This window comes from Limulus polyphemus, unplaced genomic scaffold (genome assembly GCF_000517525.1).
Source record: "Limulus polyphemus unplaced genomic scaffold, Limulus_polyphemus-2.1.2 Scaffold6115, whole genome shotgun sequence".
In the NCBI taxonomy this organism is placed as follows: Eukaryota; Metazoa; Arthropoda; class Merostomata; order Xiphosura; family Limulidae; genus Limulus; species Limulus polyphemus.
This window is the reverse complement of record NW_013671725.1, coordinates 34,952-53,213: the sequence shown is the minus strand read 5'-3', so window position 1 is coordinate 53,213 and position 18,262 is coordinate 34,952. Positions and strand designations below refer to the sequence as shown.

At 37.0% G+C, this 18,262-nt stretch overlaps 1 protein-coding gene across 1 annotated transcript in view; it reads left to right on the top strand.

The window, feature by feature from the left end:
• Positions 1–714: 714 nt before the first annotated feature.
• The window catches only part of LOC106473371 (polymerase delta-interacting protein 3-like), a 36,933-nt gene continuing 19,385 nt past the window's right edge, over positions 715–18,262 (top strand). The window contains exons 1-4 of the mRNA XM_013934055.2: positions 715–790; positions 6,408–6,600; positions 10,626–10,670; positions 12,892–12,960. Of these exons, the coding sequence (XP_013789509.1) occupies positions 6,430–6,600; positions 10,626–10,670; positions 12,892–12,960 (285 nt within the window). The 5' untranslated portion in view covers positions 715–790; positions 6,408–6,429. The remainder of the gene's footprint in view (positions 791–6,407; positions 6,601–10,625; positions 10,671–12,891; positions 12,961–18,262) is intronic.

The window sequence follows — 18,262 nt, the reverse complement described above, 5'->3', positions numbered from 1 at the left end:
AAGGACTTGTGTCGCTAAAGTTTCGTCGGAACGAAGTTACGGAAAGTTAATTAACAAACGGAGACGTAACAATAACATACTTGTAGAGAGACAGACTTGTTTCATTAACTGTTGTCATTTTTATGATTGAAATGTTTTATAAACAATTGTTGAAACACATAACTAGAAATTATACATATATATTTATATTCCACAAATATAATACGATAATTTATAATATCATTTCACTGAATTTGAAACCAGTATTTGTTAACAAAGACAAAAGTAATGTTGGATCAAAATAAGAAACATTTCAGCTCACACAGCCGTTCATTATGATCAGTTAAAGACTGTAGTTTCTAATGAAATAAGTACACAACGTCAAAATTTGATTTGTTACGTATATTTGTAGGTGAGAAAATTGCTCTGGTGTAAATATTTTTCACGCACACCTGTCTCAACCAGACAGTTTAATGCAATTTTAATTTTAGATATTTCCAAACACTTTCGAGAGAAAAAAAAAAACACGGTTCATTGGCAAGTAATATTATTGAAATATATACTATAATCTGTCTAGCGGAACTAGTGAAAAATATGTATATAACTGAGTGGTTAATACAATATATGCATTATAATTCTAAGAGTTATTAACCTTCTTCTCTTGGTAGAGATTCGGGATTTAATAACCAGAACGTTTGGAAATAAGGTAATTTCCTTTCGCCTCTACCACCAGATGTCACTCGATATTAATACTGCCCACAACTACAAGTTACGTTACTATCGAAATTATTTTGTGGGGGCGAAAACTGAGGTAATTTTTATATTAATATTTCATCTTAGAATTTTTTGTAATAAAGAAAGCATAAATTTGGTATGGTTTATTAGATTAATATTAAAACTTACAAGTTAATTTGCTAGGACTAGGAGTACTACTCAGTAATACTAGTACAATTAGTATGATTACAAGTACGAGTCCTACTGTTTTTCGAGTAATAATTTAGTTTTACTAAATTTTAATTTTATAACATTTGGAATCTTAAAAAAATTTTAATGGTCAGACGACGAAGTTCGAAATATCTCTTAAATTTAACTAATAATATTATAACTTTTACTATTTTGTAGTTACTTTACTTTAGGACAAGATTATCTTTACAGTTTTAGTTTAAAATTAAAGTTTACCATTACCGAACTCTTAACTGTAGTATTTATATCATAAATAACGAATAAAACTGGAACTTGTATCAATCGTCAAGGGGGCACTTATTCTTGTTCCCTTTGTAGTATACAGTGGATCTTCCTTTTTGAACCCACACACTTGACATATGTCTCCTTGAGTGTCACTGTTATGTTCCAGGTGCTTTTATCCTCATTTGTGATTGCCTTTCCATTTCTGACACACTTTCTCACAAGGAGTGGCCTACTCTCGATCCTCACATTTTTGATGGCTCCACCTCCTTTGGGGTACTCCTCCCTGTGTAGTTTTGGAATCCATTCTTGATTCCAAGTTCCCTCTTTTGCTTTTGGTCTCTAGTTAATCATCTATTTGCCCTGGCTGTAAATACGTTCAGACATTAAGCAACCTTGTATATGCTGTTTGTTTCTTATGTCGCACAGCACTGGCTGTAAGCTGTTTAAAAGAAGCATAATCATTATCAGTAGCTAGAATTTTCTTATGCACTAAACTCAAAATTTATACTGTTTTCTTCTACAATTTTGTAAAGACCCATGACTTTAAAATGACACTGGTTTAACTAGTCAGCAAGTCATAATTAAATATTTCAAAAAGGGTTTTCATAAATAGTGTGAGAAATAAAACATAAACCAATTTAAATAATTCATTATTAACAACTTTGAATAAGTTATGAAACTAAAAGACATTGTTGAATATTTAGGCTCAGCAGTAAATATGTTATCAACCCTCCAGTATGTTATCAACCCTCCATAACATTCACAGTCACAACATATGGGCAACAAGGGACCACTTAGCCCTTCAAGGCTGTTGTGGAACATCCACCCTTAAGAAAAATAAAAAATTTAGACCCACACTTTATTTTAAAAGAAATATCAATTCTCTTTTTAAGCTCTTGTATGAGGTGCTGGCCTCCACTACCATTGTCACAAAACCATTCCATAAGCCAATCATTCTGGTATAAAAAACAACTCTTAACTGGAGCATAGCATTTCTTTTCCAAATATTAAATTTATGTCATCTTATTCTGTTATCCTCAGAATATAGCACAAAGAAATGAGAGATTATCCAAACAATCACTGGGTAATCTTTAATAAGATCACATTAATTAATTTTAATCTGAAAATTCCCCAGGGCTTTCCAGTATCCCTACTCCTCCTACTTTTATTGTCTGAAATAAAATTGTTCAAGGATATTTACTCCAGATTATACATGTAATCAGGCTTGAAAATACTGGTGTTCTGTTGGTGGTGGTGATCAGTGCTGCAACTTATGGTCCAAGAATACTAGATTCACGGTGGATATGCTTTATTAATTATATCTTATTCCAGTGAAGTTATCTGAGAGATTATTACTATTCAAGAACTGGTACAGAGTGTAAAACACTACTGCATAAATATTCTAAGAACTTAAGAGTGAAAGTACAGAAAATATTACAACAATATGTCAACCACACAGTATATGCTACATCAATTTCTGACAAAGCTCATCAGGCTGGCTGGGATATGGCAGGGGCAGTAGTAGCACACAAGGATTTGAATTTGTATTGCTTGCTTTCAAACATAAGGCAAACAATCAAAAGTATTTATTAAAAATGTATCTTAACATTAATTTGATTTGAAGTAAATGAAAAGCAATGCCATATGAACAGAACGTTTTTTCAAATTCTTGTCTTGATCAAACATGGACTGAAAATAAAGCATCCTGAAACTGATGAAATAAATACATAAATTCTGAAACAATACACACTTCTGCACACAATCAGCTATCTTCCCCATGTTTCTGCTTTAGAGATTTGCATGCCACTAGCTTTTAGACAACTCCCACCTAATCTCACAAGATTTCTTGTGAATTGCACTAATGCATAATGACATTATGTAGCAAAAGCTTCCACCAATAGGAGGGCAACACATCTCCTTGCACAGTAGCTCACTATATGCTTTTACCCTTGGGAATCTTCATTCTTTTCCTTGGCACTGAACACATTATACATTTAACAATTGTTGTGATGTTTAAGGAACTTAATTTCCTTCCTTTTTCTACAAACTGTGAATACACTAGTTTATGAGGCATCTACTATTTGGCATCAGACTTGTAGAGCTATTCTGTAATGATTAAGTCGAGTCGGGTCCTGTGGATGCCCAGCTGTCACAGTTTAAACTCCTGTGGTCACATTTTTCATCCACACAGGGGTTGCTTTTTACCTAAGAACTTTCTCTCCAGTTCTCTTCCTCTCCTCAGCCCTTATTGTGTTTCCTTTTCTTCTTCTGAACTCATCTATGTGCAAAGTCTCAAGGAGATGGTGTTCATTAACACTTCCAAAATTTTTCCTCCCACTCAATATCTTATTCATCTGGGAGTGTTTTACAACTTATTTCTCAGCCTCTTCCTATCTGCCTGCGAGCTATGGAACTACTAGTCACCAGTATTCGTGGTTATCATGGTAGCTGGACAGATCCATTATCACCATCAGTGTTCAATTACCTCCACCCAAACTAGACCTACACCTCTTCAATGATGCTTCCCCCCCCCCTCTGGTTGGAGAACATCTTTAAACAAAACTTTCACATGTGGCACATAGACCCAGGATGAGTCCTGTCTCCATGTCAGTGCATTTAAACTCCTGGTAGTCCATTGGGAATGTTCCACTTTCTTACCCTTCATAGTCTATTATTTTTTATGATATATTCTGAGAACTCCTTGGTTTTTCCTACATCAACCACCAAAGGAAAATTTGATCCAGGACTCCTTGCTTTCAAACCCTGGACCTTCCTTATTGGCCAATTCTCAACAGGTTTGTCTCTTTGCCTGCCATGTACAGGATGCTATGGATCTGGTTGCAGACCACCTCTCTCACAGAATGATCTTTTCACCCCCAGATTTTCTGTTTGGGGTGCTATCTCTTGGGGACTCCACTCATATATACCTTGCCACCCCTCTCATTTCCAAGCTTTTTCTCTTCTAATCACCTTGTCTCATCACTTTGCTCTGTATGTTGATGTCTTCAACCAGGACTAGTGTTATCCTTTTTATCATGCTTACCCCTGTCTATCTTTTACCTCAGGTCCTGGCCTTAATTCGAGACATACTTTGTGATGTCCTCTGACTGGTTCTACTTGGATTCCCTCTTTATACCAACTGATAACCAAACCACCTCTTTCTCTGCTAACTAAACTCTCTCTCATGCTTCAATCTCACATGTCATTGTTCCATCACAGAATCTTGTCCCTCCACCTTCACATTTGGGATTAGTCTGGTCTATTGCCTGTTGAACCAGACTTTCCAATCAGGAAACCTTTCCATTCCCATTCCTGTCATACATCTTCCTCATAACATTGCTGGTCCATCCATCACCATTTTTCTCCTTACTGTCTTAACGTCGCCCATCTCTCTTCCTTCTACAGTTTGACAGTGGATCATCTATCTCCACCATTACCAATTATCGGGCAGTCTTGTCTACAACATCTTGCCTTTCTCTATACAGCAAGGTATTTCCTCACTAGTTCTCTCCACTATGTTCAAGTCCTTCCTTATCCATAGACCCACTTGCCCTGTTCCCATGCCTGACTGGTACCTCAATGTCATCCTGCACGCTCTTACCCTTGCCCTTTTCGACCTGTTGACAACCTGCAACTTGTACCACCTTTCTCTTAAGACAGATTTCCTCTCACTTCTCTCCTGTGGTCACTATAGTTCAGATATCTATGCTATTGACTCTTTCCATACCATTTTCCATCATTCTTATATTCTTCCTTATCCAGACCAGTCCTTCCTCCCTAAGTCTTCAGCTGCTTGGGAAGGAGACTGCTCCTTTTTTCCTATCTCCCTTCCTTCTATTTCACACCTATATTATCAGTCAGATTCAGACTTTCGTGCCCCGTTCATGATGTGCATTGCTACTTGGCTCGTACCTCTCACTTTTGTGGCTCCTGTCTTTGACTCTACATTCCATAGGATTCGTATTTCTCCAGGGACATATCTCCTTCTATCCTTACAAGTAGGGTCCATCAATTTTTACGTTTGGTCTACTCCTCATTGGTGGTTGATGCTTGCAGATAATTTCACATTTCATCTTATCAGATATTATATTATTTCCCTGTCAATTTTCCCATCTTCATTAAAAGGCATAAGATGACAAAAACAAGATCTTGAAGAATCTATCTATCTATATATATATAAAAGAGGAAGTTTGTTTATTTGTTTATTTTGTTCGCTATAGGAAACCAAACGGTTGAACTTACAAATATTAAAATAACTTCATAATAACCAGTTTTTACAAGAAATTTAAAGGTGCTATTTATTTTGTATTTGATGTAGAGTTTAATGACGAAATTGACAATTAATTATTATTGCTGCATTTTTTTGTAATAAACATACAAACATTAGCATGTTTTGCACATAGAAAGCGTTATGGCGGGAGACGCTCAGATCACCTTGCTGTCAATTTAGTATTTCCAAAAAACAGTTTTCTTCAAATAGTGCTAAGTGGTTTCATAAGTGATTTATTAACTTTGTGAATTGCAAATTATTGTTTAGTGATAGAGGTGATTATGGCACCCAAGAAACGCCCTTTCTATGGAAAGTCTTCTGCCGCTAAAAGAATGCAAGCACAAAGAGCAGCTGAAACAGAAGAAGAATCCAATCAAAGACTTCAAGTATAAGCTGCAAGACAGGCTGCTCAAATACAGAAAGAGAATTTGGAACAATGTAAAGTTAGACTTCGAGCTCAAGCTGAAAGGCAGGCTACTCAAAGACAGCAAGAAACTGTTGAACAGCACAAAGCCAGAGTTTAGTCAGAATCACCAAGGCAAGCTGGATATAGACAGCAAGAAACTTCTGAACAACATTAAACCAGACTTCAAGCACAAAAATTAAGACAAATAACTTACAGAGAGCAAGAAACAAAGAAGCAACATGATGTATGACTTCAGGCTCAAAGAACAAGACAAGCTCAAAAATGATTTAATTTCAAATAAAGCTTTTTTGATTAAATGCTTTTTTATTTCTTGCATCACAGCTTTTGTCTACTTACTGAATAATTTTCTGAAAAAAAATACTGATCTATACTTTTCAAATCTAAATTTTCACCGTGCAATGCCAGGTAACTCAGACAGTATATATTGAGTAAACATATACACTTTTTTATAACTACTTTTCCTTTTTTTAGCCCAATTTGTATGTTTTTATGAAGTATATAAAGCCATAACATTATTAACTTCTTCCTTTTCTTTTTCCTCAGGTTATCAAAAAAGGAAAAAGAAATGAAGACTCAGAGGTTTAGAAATAATAGAGGAGGAAATCTGAATTTTGGTGGAAGAAATGTAACTGATGCTAGACAAATTATTAAAGCTAGGCGTGGACAAGAACTACCAGTTTCAGCAAGGAAAAATGGGTTTCTTGGTAGGGGTCAAACTTTCAACCTCAAAAGAAAAGTAAGTTTGTTCTATATGAAATGCTTAGCTTTCAATATTAGCTTGTAGATGTGTGGTAATATTCATAGGAATATATTGATCCTGTCTTTGTATAAGATTAACATTGTTAGATAGATATTTGTAGGCAGGTCCTATGAAGTGTGTATCATAATGAACTACTATTTAGAGTGACAGGTGTTTTGTTATTAAAGAAATGAGTGAAAATAATAAAATGTATAGAATAGTAATTTTAGACTTTTTTTTTTTTACTAACATTGGTAGGAAGAAAACTAATTCTCTAATGTGTACAAGTAGCCCATAGTTACTAGATTCTCCATTTTTAATCAGTTGAGGACTTAAGCAATTCAATTTTTTTTTTTCCAAATTATGGTAAGAGCTGTATTGTCTGGCATCTGCTGGACTTGGCAGTGAATTTCAGTTACAAAAGTGTTTCCCTTATGATATTTTACAGGAAATATTTTGACATTTTGTTAACATTCTAAATTACTGTATTTCTACAGCATTTGTAAAAATATCTGTTTTAAACAGAAATAAATGTTGTAATACACTTAAATCTGCATAAAAACATTGATTTCTTGCTATAATTAGAAGCCATAACTTTAGGATTTAGAAAATATTTACAGATTAAGCAAGCACAACATGAATCACAGCACAGACTGTTAGCAACTGAAGCTAGCCCAGCAGTAAAAAAAGTAAACACTAAGTGGCAGTCGTATTCTTTTGTGAAGCTTTGAGAGTATTCCAGAACATTTTGAATGGAATTGTAATGAATTCCAGTTCCTACAATGATCATTTTTATTTGGAGATATTGAATTTTCTGGTTACAAGAGTTTTTTGGATTGAAAAATGCCGGATAACAAAGCTTTTACTCTACATTCCCTTGAGATAGAAACCACTTAATTATCTGCACATATTATTTCTTACAACCACCATTGATGTTTATTTTTGTATTAAAGTAGTTAAGTTCCTTTATTTATTACTTTAAAGGCATACTGTTTGTCTGAATTTCTGTTTTACTTTTGACTACAAGATTCACAGTTTAATAGCAAAATTTAGTCAGCTATTTTCATGACTTATGCCAGTTAAGTTATTAGACCAAGCAAAATACATGAACATGCTCAAACTTCTTACTGTCTATCAGGTATGTTCCCATTTCTTCTGTTTTCTCATGGATTGGTTGATCATGATCCACTCTGACAGTTATATGGTCATTTCTTATATCAGTGTCAAGGATGTAATCATTCCAGGACTCTTTGCTTCCACCCATTGGACATGCTGTTTTGTGCTTGTTTCCATCAGGTACATCTCATGGCTTGTCATATGCTGATTGCCTCTTTTTGCCATACAGGATTCTACTCATGGAGTTGTCTCTCTACTGTCAGGTTTTTTTGTTGGGTTTGCTCTTAGCCAAGCACACCTTTCATTGATGCCTTTGCTACTCCTCTCAACACCAAAATTCCCCTCTTATGGTACCCATTCCTTCATTTTTCAGCTCTGATGGTCAATGCTCTCAGCCAGGACTGGTCTCATCATTTTCTATATGCCTACCCTCTTCTTTGTCTTCTTCCTCATGTCCTCATTTTGGTATGCAGCATTCCTTGTTGAGTCCTGTCCTGTTGGTGGCATCTCTTTTGCAGGCACAACACTGGTTTCCTCTGCTTTGTCAATGGGAATCCAGGCACCCTCTTTCTCTGCTCCATTCCTACCCTCTCTTGCATCATCCACACACATCTCTCTCTTTCACTCAGGTGTGTCATCCCTTCATCTTCATCTGTGGTAATTGTCTGATCCATTGCACACCGAACTGGTCTCTCCAACTGTGCACCCTTCCTCTCATACCTAAATTTCACCCATCTATCAATAGAAATGACTGATTCTTCACCATTGGTCCATCTGCCACTCCATTCCTCCGGGCTGTCCTACTGTGGCCTACCTTTCAGCTTTTTTTAAATGTTTGTTCAACCATGGATTGTTGGTTTTCACCATTGGTGGTTATTAAGCAGCTTTATCAACTACCTTTCACCTTTTCTATTGCCTCAATATTTTTTCTTTCCGCTGTTCTTTCCATTTTGTTCAGATCCTTCCTTCTTCACCAACTCCCTTGCCTGACTGGGACCTTAATGTGTTTTTTTTTTTACATGTTCTTACACGTGCACCGTTTGAGCCATTGGCTTTGTTTTCCTTATATCATCTTTCTCTGAAAACATATTACCTTCTCTTACTTGTCTATGGTCATTGTCATTAGGATGTATTTCCCACTAATGCTTTCTGATTTCTCTTTCACTACTTCTCACCCTCGACCCGAAGGTGTTTATTCTTTCTCTCTGATTCCATTCACTTCAATTTCTCATCTCTGTGTTTTTTCAGACCCAGATAATCTTCAGTGTCTGGTTCGGGTTGTTTAGTGTTACTTGGCACATATGTCTCCATTTCGGGGTTCCCACCAACATTTGTCTTTTCCTTGGGTCCATTCTTTATCCAGAGACCTAACCATATTACACTTCTGGTACACTTTCTTCTTGCCTGGTCTAAGAATTTATTAGAGGAAGCTACTGTGTAAGGAAGTTGTGTTACCCTCCTGTTGATGGAGGGTTATTGTTGTATGATATGATGCATTAGTGCAGTTTACATTAAACATGTTTTTTAGATGGGAGGTAGCTCAAAGCTAGTGGCATGCAAATCTCATAAGCAGGTAAGGAAAATGTTAACTTTAAGGACATCTAGTCTGTCCCATCCACTAAACTAAACTAAACTTTAAAATAAAAATAAAACACTCGAGGCCAGCCCTTATCATTCAAATATTTACAAAGTCTTCTTATATTATTTGCATCCACCATATATGAAGGCAACCCATTCCAGAGGCCAACCACCCTGTTAGAAAATAAAGCTGTCTTAGCTGAAGCTAATTTCTATCCTACTGAAATTTATGTCCTACCATTCTTCATTAAGTATGAAAAAAGATAATATATTAACACTGTCAGTTCCCTTAATTAATTCAAAAACACAAATCGGATTTCCTCCAACTCTTGGAGATCTTAACCTGTCCTAATAGCATTCCTCTGAAGCCTTTCCAACAGTTCAGTGTCCTTTTTAGGCAAGGTACCCAAGACTGAACAGTACTTGAAGTATGGCCTAACCAATGACCGATACAATGAAGAATTATCACTGAGAAAAAATTTAAATGATATTTACTGCTGATGGATATAAACTTAATATAATTCAGTTCCTTTATTTATATTGAGAGTTTCCACCTGCAGTTTGAAATCTTTTTATGAAATTCACTGTATCTATCACTGTCTTTAACCTCTCCACACCTGTTTTATGTTGTTCAAGCTACACTAGAGTTTTCTAGAACATGCTATACTATTTATAACAATATTCATGAGAAAGCTCATGCATTGTGATAAAAGTATAAAATCTGATAAGTTATACTGTTTATAAAATTATTTTTAAATTTTACTATTTATATTGTAAGCATCCTATTTTATTTTCGAGATCTATTTCAAGTAAGAATTTTAGGTGGGGTGGAAAGTCTCTAGCTCTTAAGAGCAGGTGTCCATGTATGAAGATACATAAGAAAGCAAATACATACAAGTTTATTTTTACTTATATCTAGAACTAAGTGAAATTTTATAAGTACAAATGTTAGTATGAAGGAATTGTTTACATTGTTGTTGTTTTACTTTTCAATTGTTGTTCTTTGGAAAGCAAGTTTTAGTCTTTAATGTGTTTTAAAAGTTAATGTATGAGAAAATGAAACATGTTTACTCTGGCAAAAACATTATCAATATTATGCAAAGAAATAGGAAGTATGAACCACAGAAAACAATGTGTGTGTATTATAAAACAACTTAAGAATCATAAACATTTTCAGTTAATTGCAAAAAATGTGATTTGTTGATGTTGAGCATAAATAATTATATTCTTGTTAGTGAATACTGTGCACAAAAAAATTTAAAACTTGCATTTTTTAAAAATATCTTAGTCTATGATATATGGTGATACCAGAATTTCTTTGGCTATAGGTTAAAAATGAGATATTGATTGGAAATAGAAAAAATCAAGTTTGGGTAAGTTTAAAATTTTAATCTCGCTTATTTATAACTTATTGATAAATGTATGATGTTGAATGAATTATGAAATGAATCTCAAATAATAAAATTAAATAATTAAAATAATAAATCATAATTTTATCGGCAATTAATTCACTAAAGAAAATAAACTCTAATGTCAGTATTGCTGTTAAATGGTATTTACTGTATTTCCAGGATGACCATGTGCTTGGAACAGCAAGGGAGTTTAAAAAGGGGAAATAAAAAGTTGGAGAAATTTAAAAATTGTACTATAAACAAATGTCTAGGGATATTTGTTCCCTCACTCTTTTTTTATTATCAAAATCTGTGCATTTCACAACTATGCTGCTTAGCTATTTTGGTTAGTGGTATATGTTAGCATAATATTTTTCACTTAGTTTTTAGTAAAGCCATTAAAAGCAGTTAGATGCCAGAAAATTAAATGTTATCCAATTAATGACTAGCTAGTTAGTGTTATTTCAGTGGTTGAGAAGCTTAGTTTATAGGTAGATAGATTCCACAGTAGCAGTTAGACAAGTTTAACATTACAGACAGTCCAAATGTATTTAGAAAGGTTATGTTTTACAAACTTGTTAACTTTCTTTGAAAATGTTATCTTGACATGAGTAATGCATTAGAGTTGGTGCACGTGTACTTACACTTTCAGAAAGCTTTTAGTATGGTACCAATAAGAGATTTCTGGAAGGTTTGCATATGATGAACCAGGAGATAAGCTAATTAAATGAATCAAAAATTGTTTGAATGGTAGAAAACATAATTTTTTAATAATAAGTCAATGGGTTGTTACAAGGATCTGTACTAGGTCCTTTGCTGTTTCTTGTTTCATTAATGACTTTGATAATGGAATAACTAGTAAAGTAGTCACACTTGCAGAAATTAAATTAATAGGTACTTAAAATGTACTAAAGATTTTGAAATTTTGAAGAGAGATTTATACTGTTGATGAGCTCAGAAAAATAGTTATGCACATTGGTTCTCACAAGCTTAATAGTTTTTATAGACTTACATGGGAAACTAGGTGAAACTATATACTGGATAGAATATATATCACAAAGTGTTAGTATAAATGCTCAGTTTTGTTTTCTAAATGGCAAAATAATAGGAATAAACTATCTTAAAGGATAATCTATTAAATGATCTTTTAAAATCTGTGGCAGAGTTAGAAGAGCTTAGACTGTTAAACTTTATCTCATTAGTTTTATTACATTTCATGCAAAGATACACAAAGGACCATCTGCATATAGTTATTCCTAATTTTGAACTGGTACACTGGAAGCAAGACAACAGCACCCACTGCCAATACTGAGACAACTCTCTCCTGCTGAATAATGGGATTTGACTGCCACTCTTGTAGTCTACCCACAACCCTAAAGTGTAGAGAATGTTTTTGTCACATGCTAACCGTTAGGCCACAGCCAGCCCACTGCTAAAAAGAGATATTGTTAATATATGTGGTGATAATTTACTTTCACATTTCTTCAAATAGCACACATTTTTTTGCAATAAATTTTAATGTAAGATTGGGGAAGTTTAATAATCCTGTTACAATAACAGGATTTAAAACAGCTACTCAAAACACAGCATCTGCTAAAAGTAACTTATATTAAACTGCAATAGAAAATAAAATTAATACAGAAAAGAAAAAATGGAATTGAAATTTACCTCATATGATGTAGACTGATACAATAAAAAATAAATATACACAAAAGAATATTTCCAAAATTTTGAAATACCAGGTGTGAATTCATGTTAACTTGGTGAAACCATTGGAAACAAATCTCATAGCTAAGTTATTTTTCAGTGTAACTTGAAACATTGTAATATTTGTATCAAGCTGTTATAGTGAACCAAAGAGGAAGCTATTGGTCTTTTGTAAAACTGTGTTATGAAAATTCTGGAAATTGTTGAAATGTTTTTTTTTTTTTTCACGTCAACTCAGCTACATGTAACTTCTTGTAAAGATTTAACTAACAATAAATATGGGGAGAACTTAGTTTAGTCAACTATTTTCTTTATTTACCCAATAAAGCTATTTAGTGCATGAATGTACATTTTCAACAACTTGATCATTCTTTTACAGATGACAAATAAATAACATTTCAATAAAATTAAAAAATCTGAAGAAAAAAGTTTTTTTGTATATAATAATTATAAGGTTCTCTGTGCAACAACAGAACTGATTTTCTAATTGTTTTAGAATAAGGGAAAGGTGGTTCAGCTTTCAGGAGGAATGATTACTGTTACATCTCCATCTCTTGGAAAACAGGTTAGTATGCTACATTATATTTTTACACACTCAAGAATTACATATTATAACTTGTATTATTGATACTCTAACTCAAACATTAAAAATATTTATTGAGATATTTATATCTATTAGAGTAGCTTCTTCTAATGTAGTACAGTGTTATTGATCAAAATAATTATTTATTAGTTATCATTAAAACTGAAACATTAGTGTTGTAGTATACTTAATTCAAGTGAAATGAATTTCCCGATAAAGTATCTTTCTCATCTCACAAGATTAGCTTTTCTGGTTTTTTGCTGCCCTCTGTATGCAAACTTTTTCAGAAACACATGCCACAAGCCTTCATCATCCCTCTGTTAGAATCCAAAGTTCCAACACGTCTCTCATGCAAATCATCATGAGTCACTTCTCCACCAGTAGGAGAGCACTATTATCACCTGATGCATATGAATCCTTTTACTAACGACTACCGAACTATCACTTCTCATTTGGCAGCTATCGAGTTCATACATTGTTCAGTTACTTTAAAGTTTTTTTGCATTTTATATATACATTTTTAACTTTAGTTACTATACTTCACAGTTGTGGAGCATTACTTCCACATTTTTGCAACTTTTTTTTTGCTTATGCATTTCGAAGTTACAGTTAGCACTTAGGATACTTTGCCAACATCTGATGCCGTACTTCAGCCATGGGTGCGGGCAACTCTTTCGAGAGATATATATCATTGCCTACTTCTGCCTCACTTCCTCCTGAGCCTTTCAAGCCTGGCCAGGCTGACAATGATTAGGATCGTTTGTTCCTCCTCCCTCCTGAAGTTTGCCATGCCTTCCTGTTTGCTACATGATGATTCAGCTTGTCCATCAGCAGTCTTTTCTGACTTTATCTCTCAAGTATGTGGTGTTTTGTCTCTTACACCTGTTTCCTATGACTCTAGACATTCCCTCTTACATAAAACAACCTCCCAACCCTATTTAGTCTTTTCCCCATCCTCTGATAATAAGGTTCACTGGACCAATTTGCCTCTCAATTGGAGGAGGGCATTAGTATGCTTTGTACCCCACAGACTTCGGATCAGTCTGCCCTAGCTTATCATTGGGCGGACTATCCCTTTCTCAACCAGCAGTTGTTGGGGTCAGTTCTACCTGTTTGGAGGTGAACCCAGATTACCCTGTCAAACTTACCCAAGCCCATTTTTCTTCTCTTCATCTCACCCTCATAACCCTGTTAAGGTACCTTTCCTCCCTTCACCTACTCTCAGAGGTTCTTCACAGGAACCCTGAGTGTTTTTCTGTTGAAATCCTTTCCATCCTTACTTCTACATTAGCTCATCTGTCATCTTTCATGGTTTGTTTGTTGTTGGGATCTGTTGGCTCTTTATCTGAAGGACCTCTACATGGTGCTGTTTTTGAGGCGTTATATGTTTGACTCAGTTCCTGAGTTTTTGGAGTCGTGGGTGGCCTCGGCTCATCAACATTCTACCCTTACTAAATTGGTAGCTCCTTTGTCACAGTCGGGGTTGGGTGCAGCACCAGTTCCTGTCCCCCAACCTTCCCCTTCCCAACCTCTTCCTGTCCTACCTTCCTGCAGTGCCACAGTTGACAATTTACTTGATGATGCACGAACCACAAACAACAGTACTGGTGACTATGAATTTCGTTCATCGATGGGGGCCTTTTCTTGCCAATATCTGGGCTCACAGCATGCTCTATGAGGGATACATTATCCCCTTTCTCTCCCTTCTTCAGTGTTTCCGTTACCTTCCCTTCTCCAGTGTTCCCATTACCTTCTCTTCTCCAGTGTTTCAGTTACCTTCTCTTCTCCAGTGTTCCTGTTACCTTCTCTTCTCCAGTGTTCCCGTTACCTTCCCTTCTCCTTGGAATCCCTTGACATGCAAGCATCTGTAAGAGGTGGTTCAAGACTTCATCACACAACAGGTTATTGAATTAGCTCTACCAGGTTTAAGGGGGTTTTACTCCTACCTGTTTGTGGTTCCCAAGAAGACCAGGGACTGGCAACCTGTCATCCATTTATCCTGTCTCAATCAGTATGTTCACATTCCTTGCTTTACCATGGAGACATACCTTTCTCTTTGGTGAACATTTTATCCAGGTCTTTGGATGACCAAGGTGAACATTTCCAATGATTACCTAAACATTCCTGTGGCAGAGCTTTTGCATCTGTATCTTTGGTTTATCCACGAGGGGGTTGTATACCAGTTTTGCACCTTACCTTTCAGCCTAGCCCCAGCACTATACATGTTTTGCCATGTGGTCTGCTCCTTTGCCTGGCATATTGATAACATGGGGTTGCACTTCCATGCTTATATGGACTACTGTCTTCTTCTTACTCATTCCAAAAGGGAGTCGGCCTGTCACACTTGTCAGTTCCTGGTCGATTCTGCGTGGGTGGGCTTGTTGGTCAAATTGGAGAAGTCTTTCCTTTGTCCTACCAATACCTTATTGGTTTGGCTGTTTTCTTCACACCCATCTCAGTGGGGCCCAACCTTTTCTCCTCCAGCTGCATTCTGGGGAACAGGCCTTTTGGAAAGACCTGTTTGTTCCCTTACTTACAGCTCGCAAGGTTCTATCGCTTTTGGGGGTGTGGTCCTTCATGACTCCTCTCATATCCCTGGCAGGGTCCAATCCATATGCAGTTTCATCAATGGGTTCTTCACGATCAGTGGAAATCACCCGGAATCCCTTGGATACTTCTATATCCTTTCCCTCATCCCTTGTAGATGATCTCCATTGGTGGTTGAACAGGGCCCACACGTCAGTAGGAGTCCCGCTTCCTCCTCTGCGGCAAGATTTACATCTGTTCACAGATACATCAACCTCCTGGCTGTTTGTTGGGCTTTGGATCATTTTCTATCTCTTGGTTATGAGCCATTCTGACAGTTCTACCTTGGTGGCTTATATTAATCACCAAGGTCGCACCAGGTCCAGATCCCTGTGATTTCACACTAGGGATTTTATTTATTAGGCCCACACACATCTAATTTGTTTGATTTGTCATGTACCGGGTGTTTTCAATCTCGTAGGCGATCTTCTTTTCTGGCCAGATTGCATTTATCCCACTGTGTGGTACCTGAATCCTGCCATTTTTGGTGGCTCTGTCTGCATCCAGGTATGCTTTATATCAATGCCTTTACCACCTCCTTCAATCACAAAATACTTGGGTTTTGTTCGCTGGTTCCCCATCCTCGAGTCTTGGCTGTCGATGCCTTCAGCCAGGATTGATCTCATCTGTTCCTTTATGTTTACCCTCCCATCCATTTACTTCATCAAGTGGTCTCTCTCATCCATGCCACTCCATGCAAGGTCCTTCTAATTGTTCCTTACCATCCCACTCAACCTTGGTTCCCTCAGTTGCTTCAACTGCAAGTGGTCCTTCCTCTTCCTTTCTGTCCCGACCTGTTCCATCAACTCCTGTCACTGGTGCTCCATCCCACACTGTCAGTCCACCATCTTCACATCTGGCTTTTATCAGGTCCTTGGCAAGGAGTTCTGGTTTCTCTCACAGAGTATCTCCACATTTAACCCATTCCATTCACCCTTCTTCTTTGGTTGTCTGTCAATGCAAGTGGAGTGTTTGTCACTCTTGGGCATTGAGGTGGGGTTTCTGGACTTCTCACCCAATGGTTACCTGTGTCTCTGAGTTTCTTGCATGGCTCTCTGAGAGGGGTTCTTTGGTCTCTTTGATTTCAGGGTTTCGGGTGGTGTTATCCCATACCTTCCATTTTTCCCGTTTCTGCAGGTTCTTTGCTTTCTCTATCCTTTTCATCTTGATCCATTCCTTCCAGCTCCATCAGCCACCAAGGCATCCATCTCTCCCAGATATTATCATGGTCCTTCATGCCCTCATTTTACCTTTGTTTGAACCACTGTTGATGTGTTCCCTGTTTCACCTCTTTTTGAGGGCATATTTCCTCCTCCTGCTGGCCTACAAGCATCATAGATCAGATATTTTGGCCCTTGACTTTGTACAACTCCTCCTACCTTATCCTTTATCCAGATTGTGCTTTCCTTCATGAGACCTCTGTGGGTCAAGAAGGTCAGTCCTCCTTTTCCCCTATCTGCCTATACTCTATGTCTCAACTCTACCCTCATCCTGATCCAAAAACTCTTCTGTCCTGTCCATGCCCTCTGTTGTCATATTGCTCACACAGCTTCCTTCCAGGGTTCTTATTCCCGCCTTTTTATCCCTTGGCAACTTTCCTCTTCCTGTGACCTATCCCCTGTGTGCCTTGACGAATTAAGTTTGACATTTGATCCAGTTGGCCTATTCCTCATTGTCTCTTTCACATTTCCTCACATCAAATCCATCACCTTTCCTTCTCCCTTGCCTCTCGTCTTCATTGGCCATTGGAGGAGATTCAACGATCGGGCATGTGGACAACTCCGCAGATGTTCATCTACCACCACCTACACCACATCAATGTTTCTGCTCCCTCAGGGTACCGCCTTTGGCTATTATACAGACTTTGGCATAGCTGTGACATGAGGTAAGTTCTTACTAATGTTTTCTTTTAAGGACCCTTGCTACAGCTTCACTGTTGATCCTGCTCTGTGGCAAGTGGTACCTGACCAGGTATTCTGTTTGTACTCAGAATGGGTTCCACATAGCTGGCTATAACCATTCGCAGACATCTTGCTATCATATCTGCATTGTAAGCCATGTTGATTCTTATACGTTTTCTATGACTGTGTACACTCACCCTTGAAATGGGGTGTTTCATAAGATCACTAGAGTGTAAATTCCTGATGATACTTGCTTCATAATATGCCCATCCCAGATCGTAACACCCATGGACTGCATGAGTAGAGCAGAAGGGGATTGCTGCCCATCTCTGCCATGTCTAGATTGAATAAATTGATGTGGTTTGCTTTTAAAAATAAGGTTTCATGATCATCCATTGCATTGACTTGGGTGTTGCAGTCCCTTCAAACTCTGCACTGCACTTTTTTCCACCTTTCTTCCAGTGGAGTATGGGAGTCCTTACCACTTACCAGTTCCAAGCTGCTGGGGTGGTTGACCATGAAGGCAACCTGCTGGATGGGTTCCACAAAGATGGCTATAACCATTCAGTTCAGAGTAGGGCAGTGTTGTTCTGCTGGTGTGGAGGGAGTTACAAGATCCTCCAGATGAGTAACTAATTCCCGGAGTTGAGACGCTCAAATGCAGTTCACCACTCCAATTGGGTGCCCTCCTCCTACCCTCACGTGGATATTGGTACCCAGCAAGTGAGGTTTGAGAGATTGAATGAACCAAACACATAAGTCCTCACACAGGTTTTGGATTGTCCATCTTCCCCTCT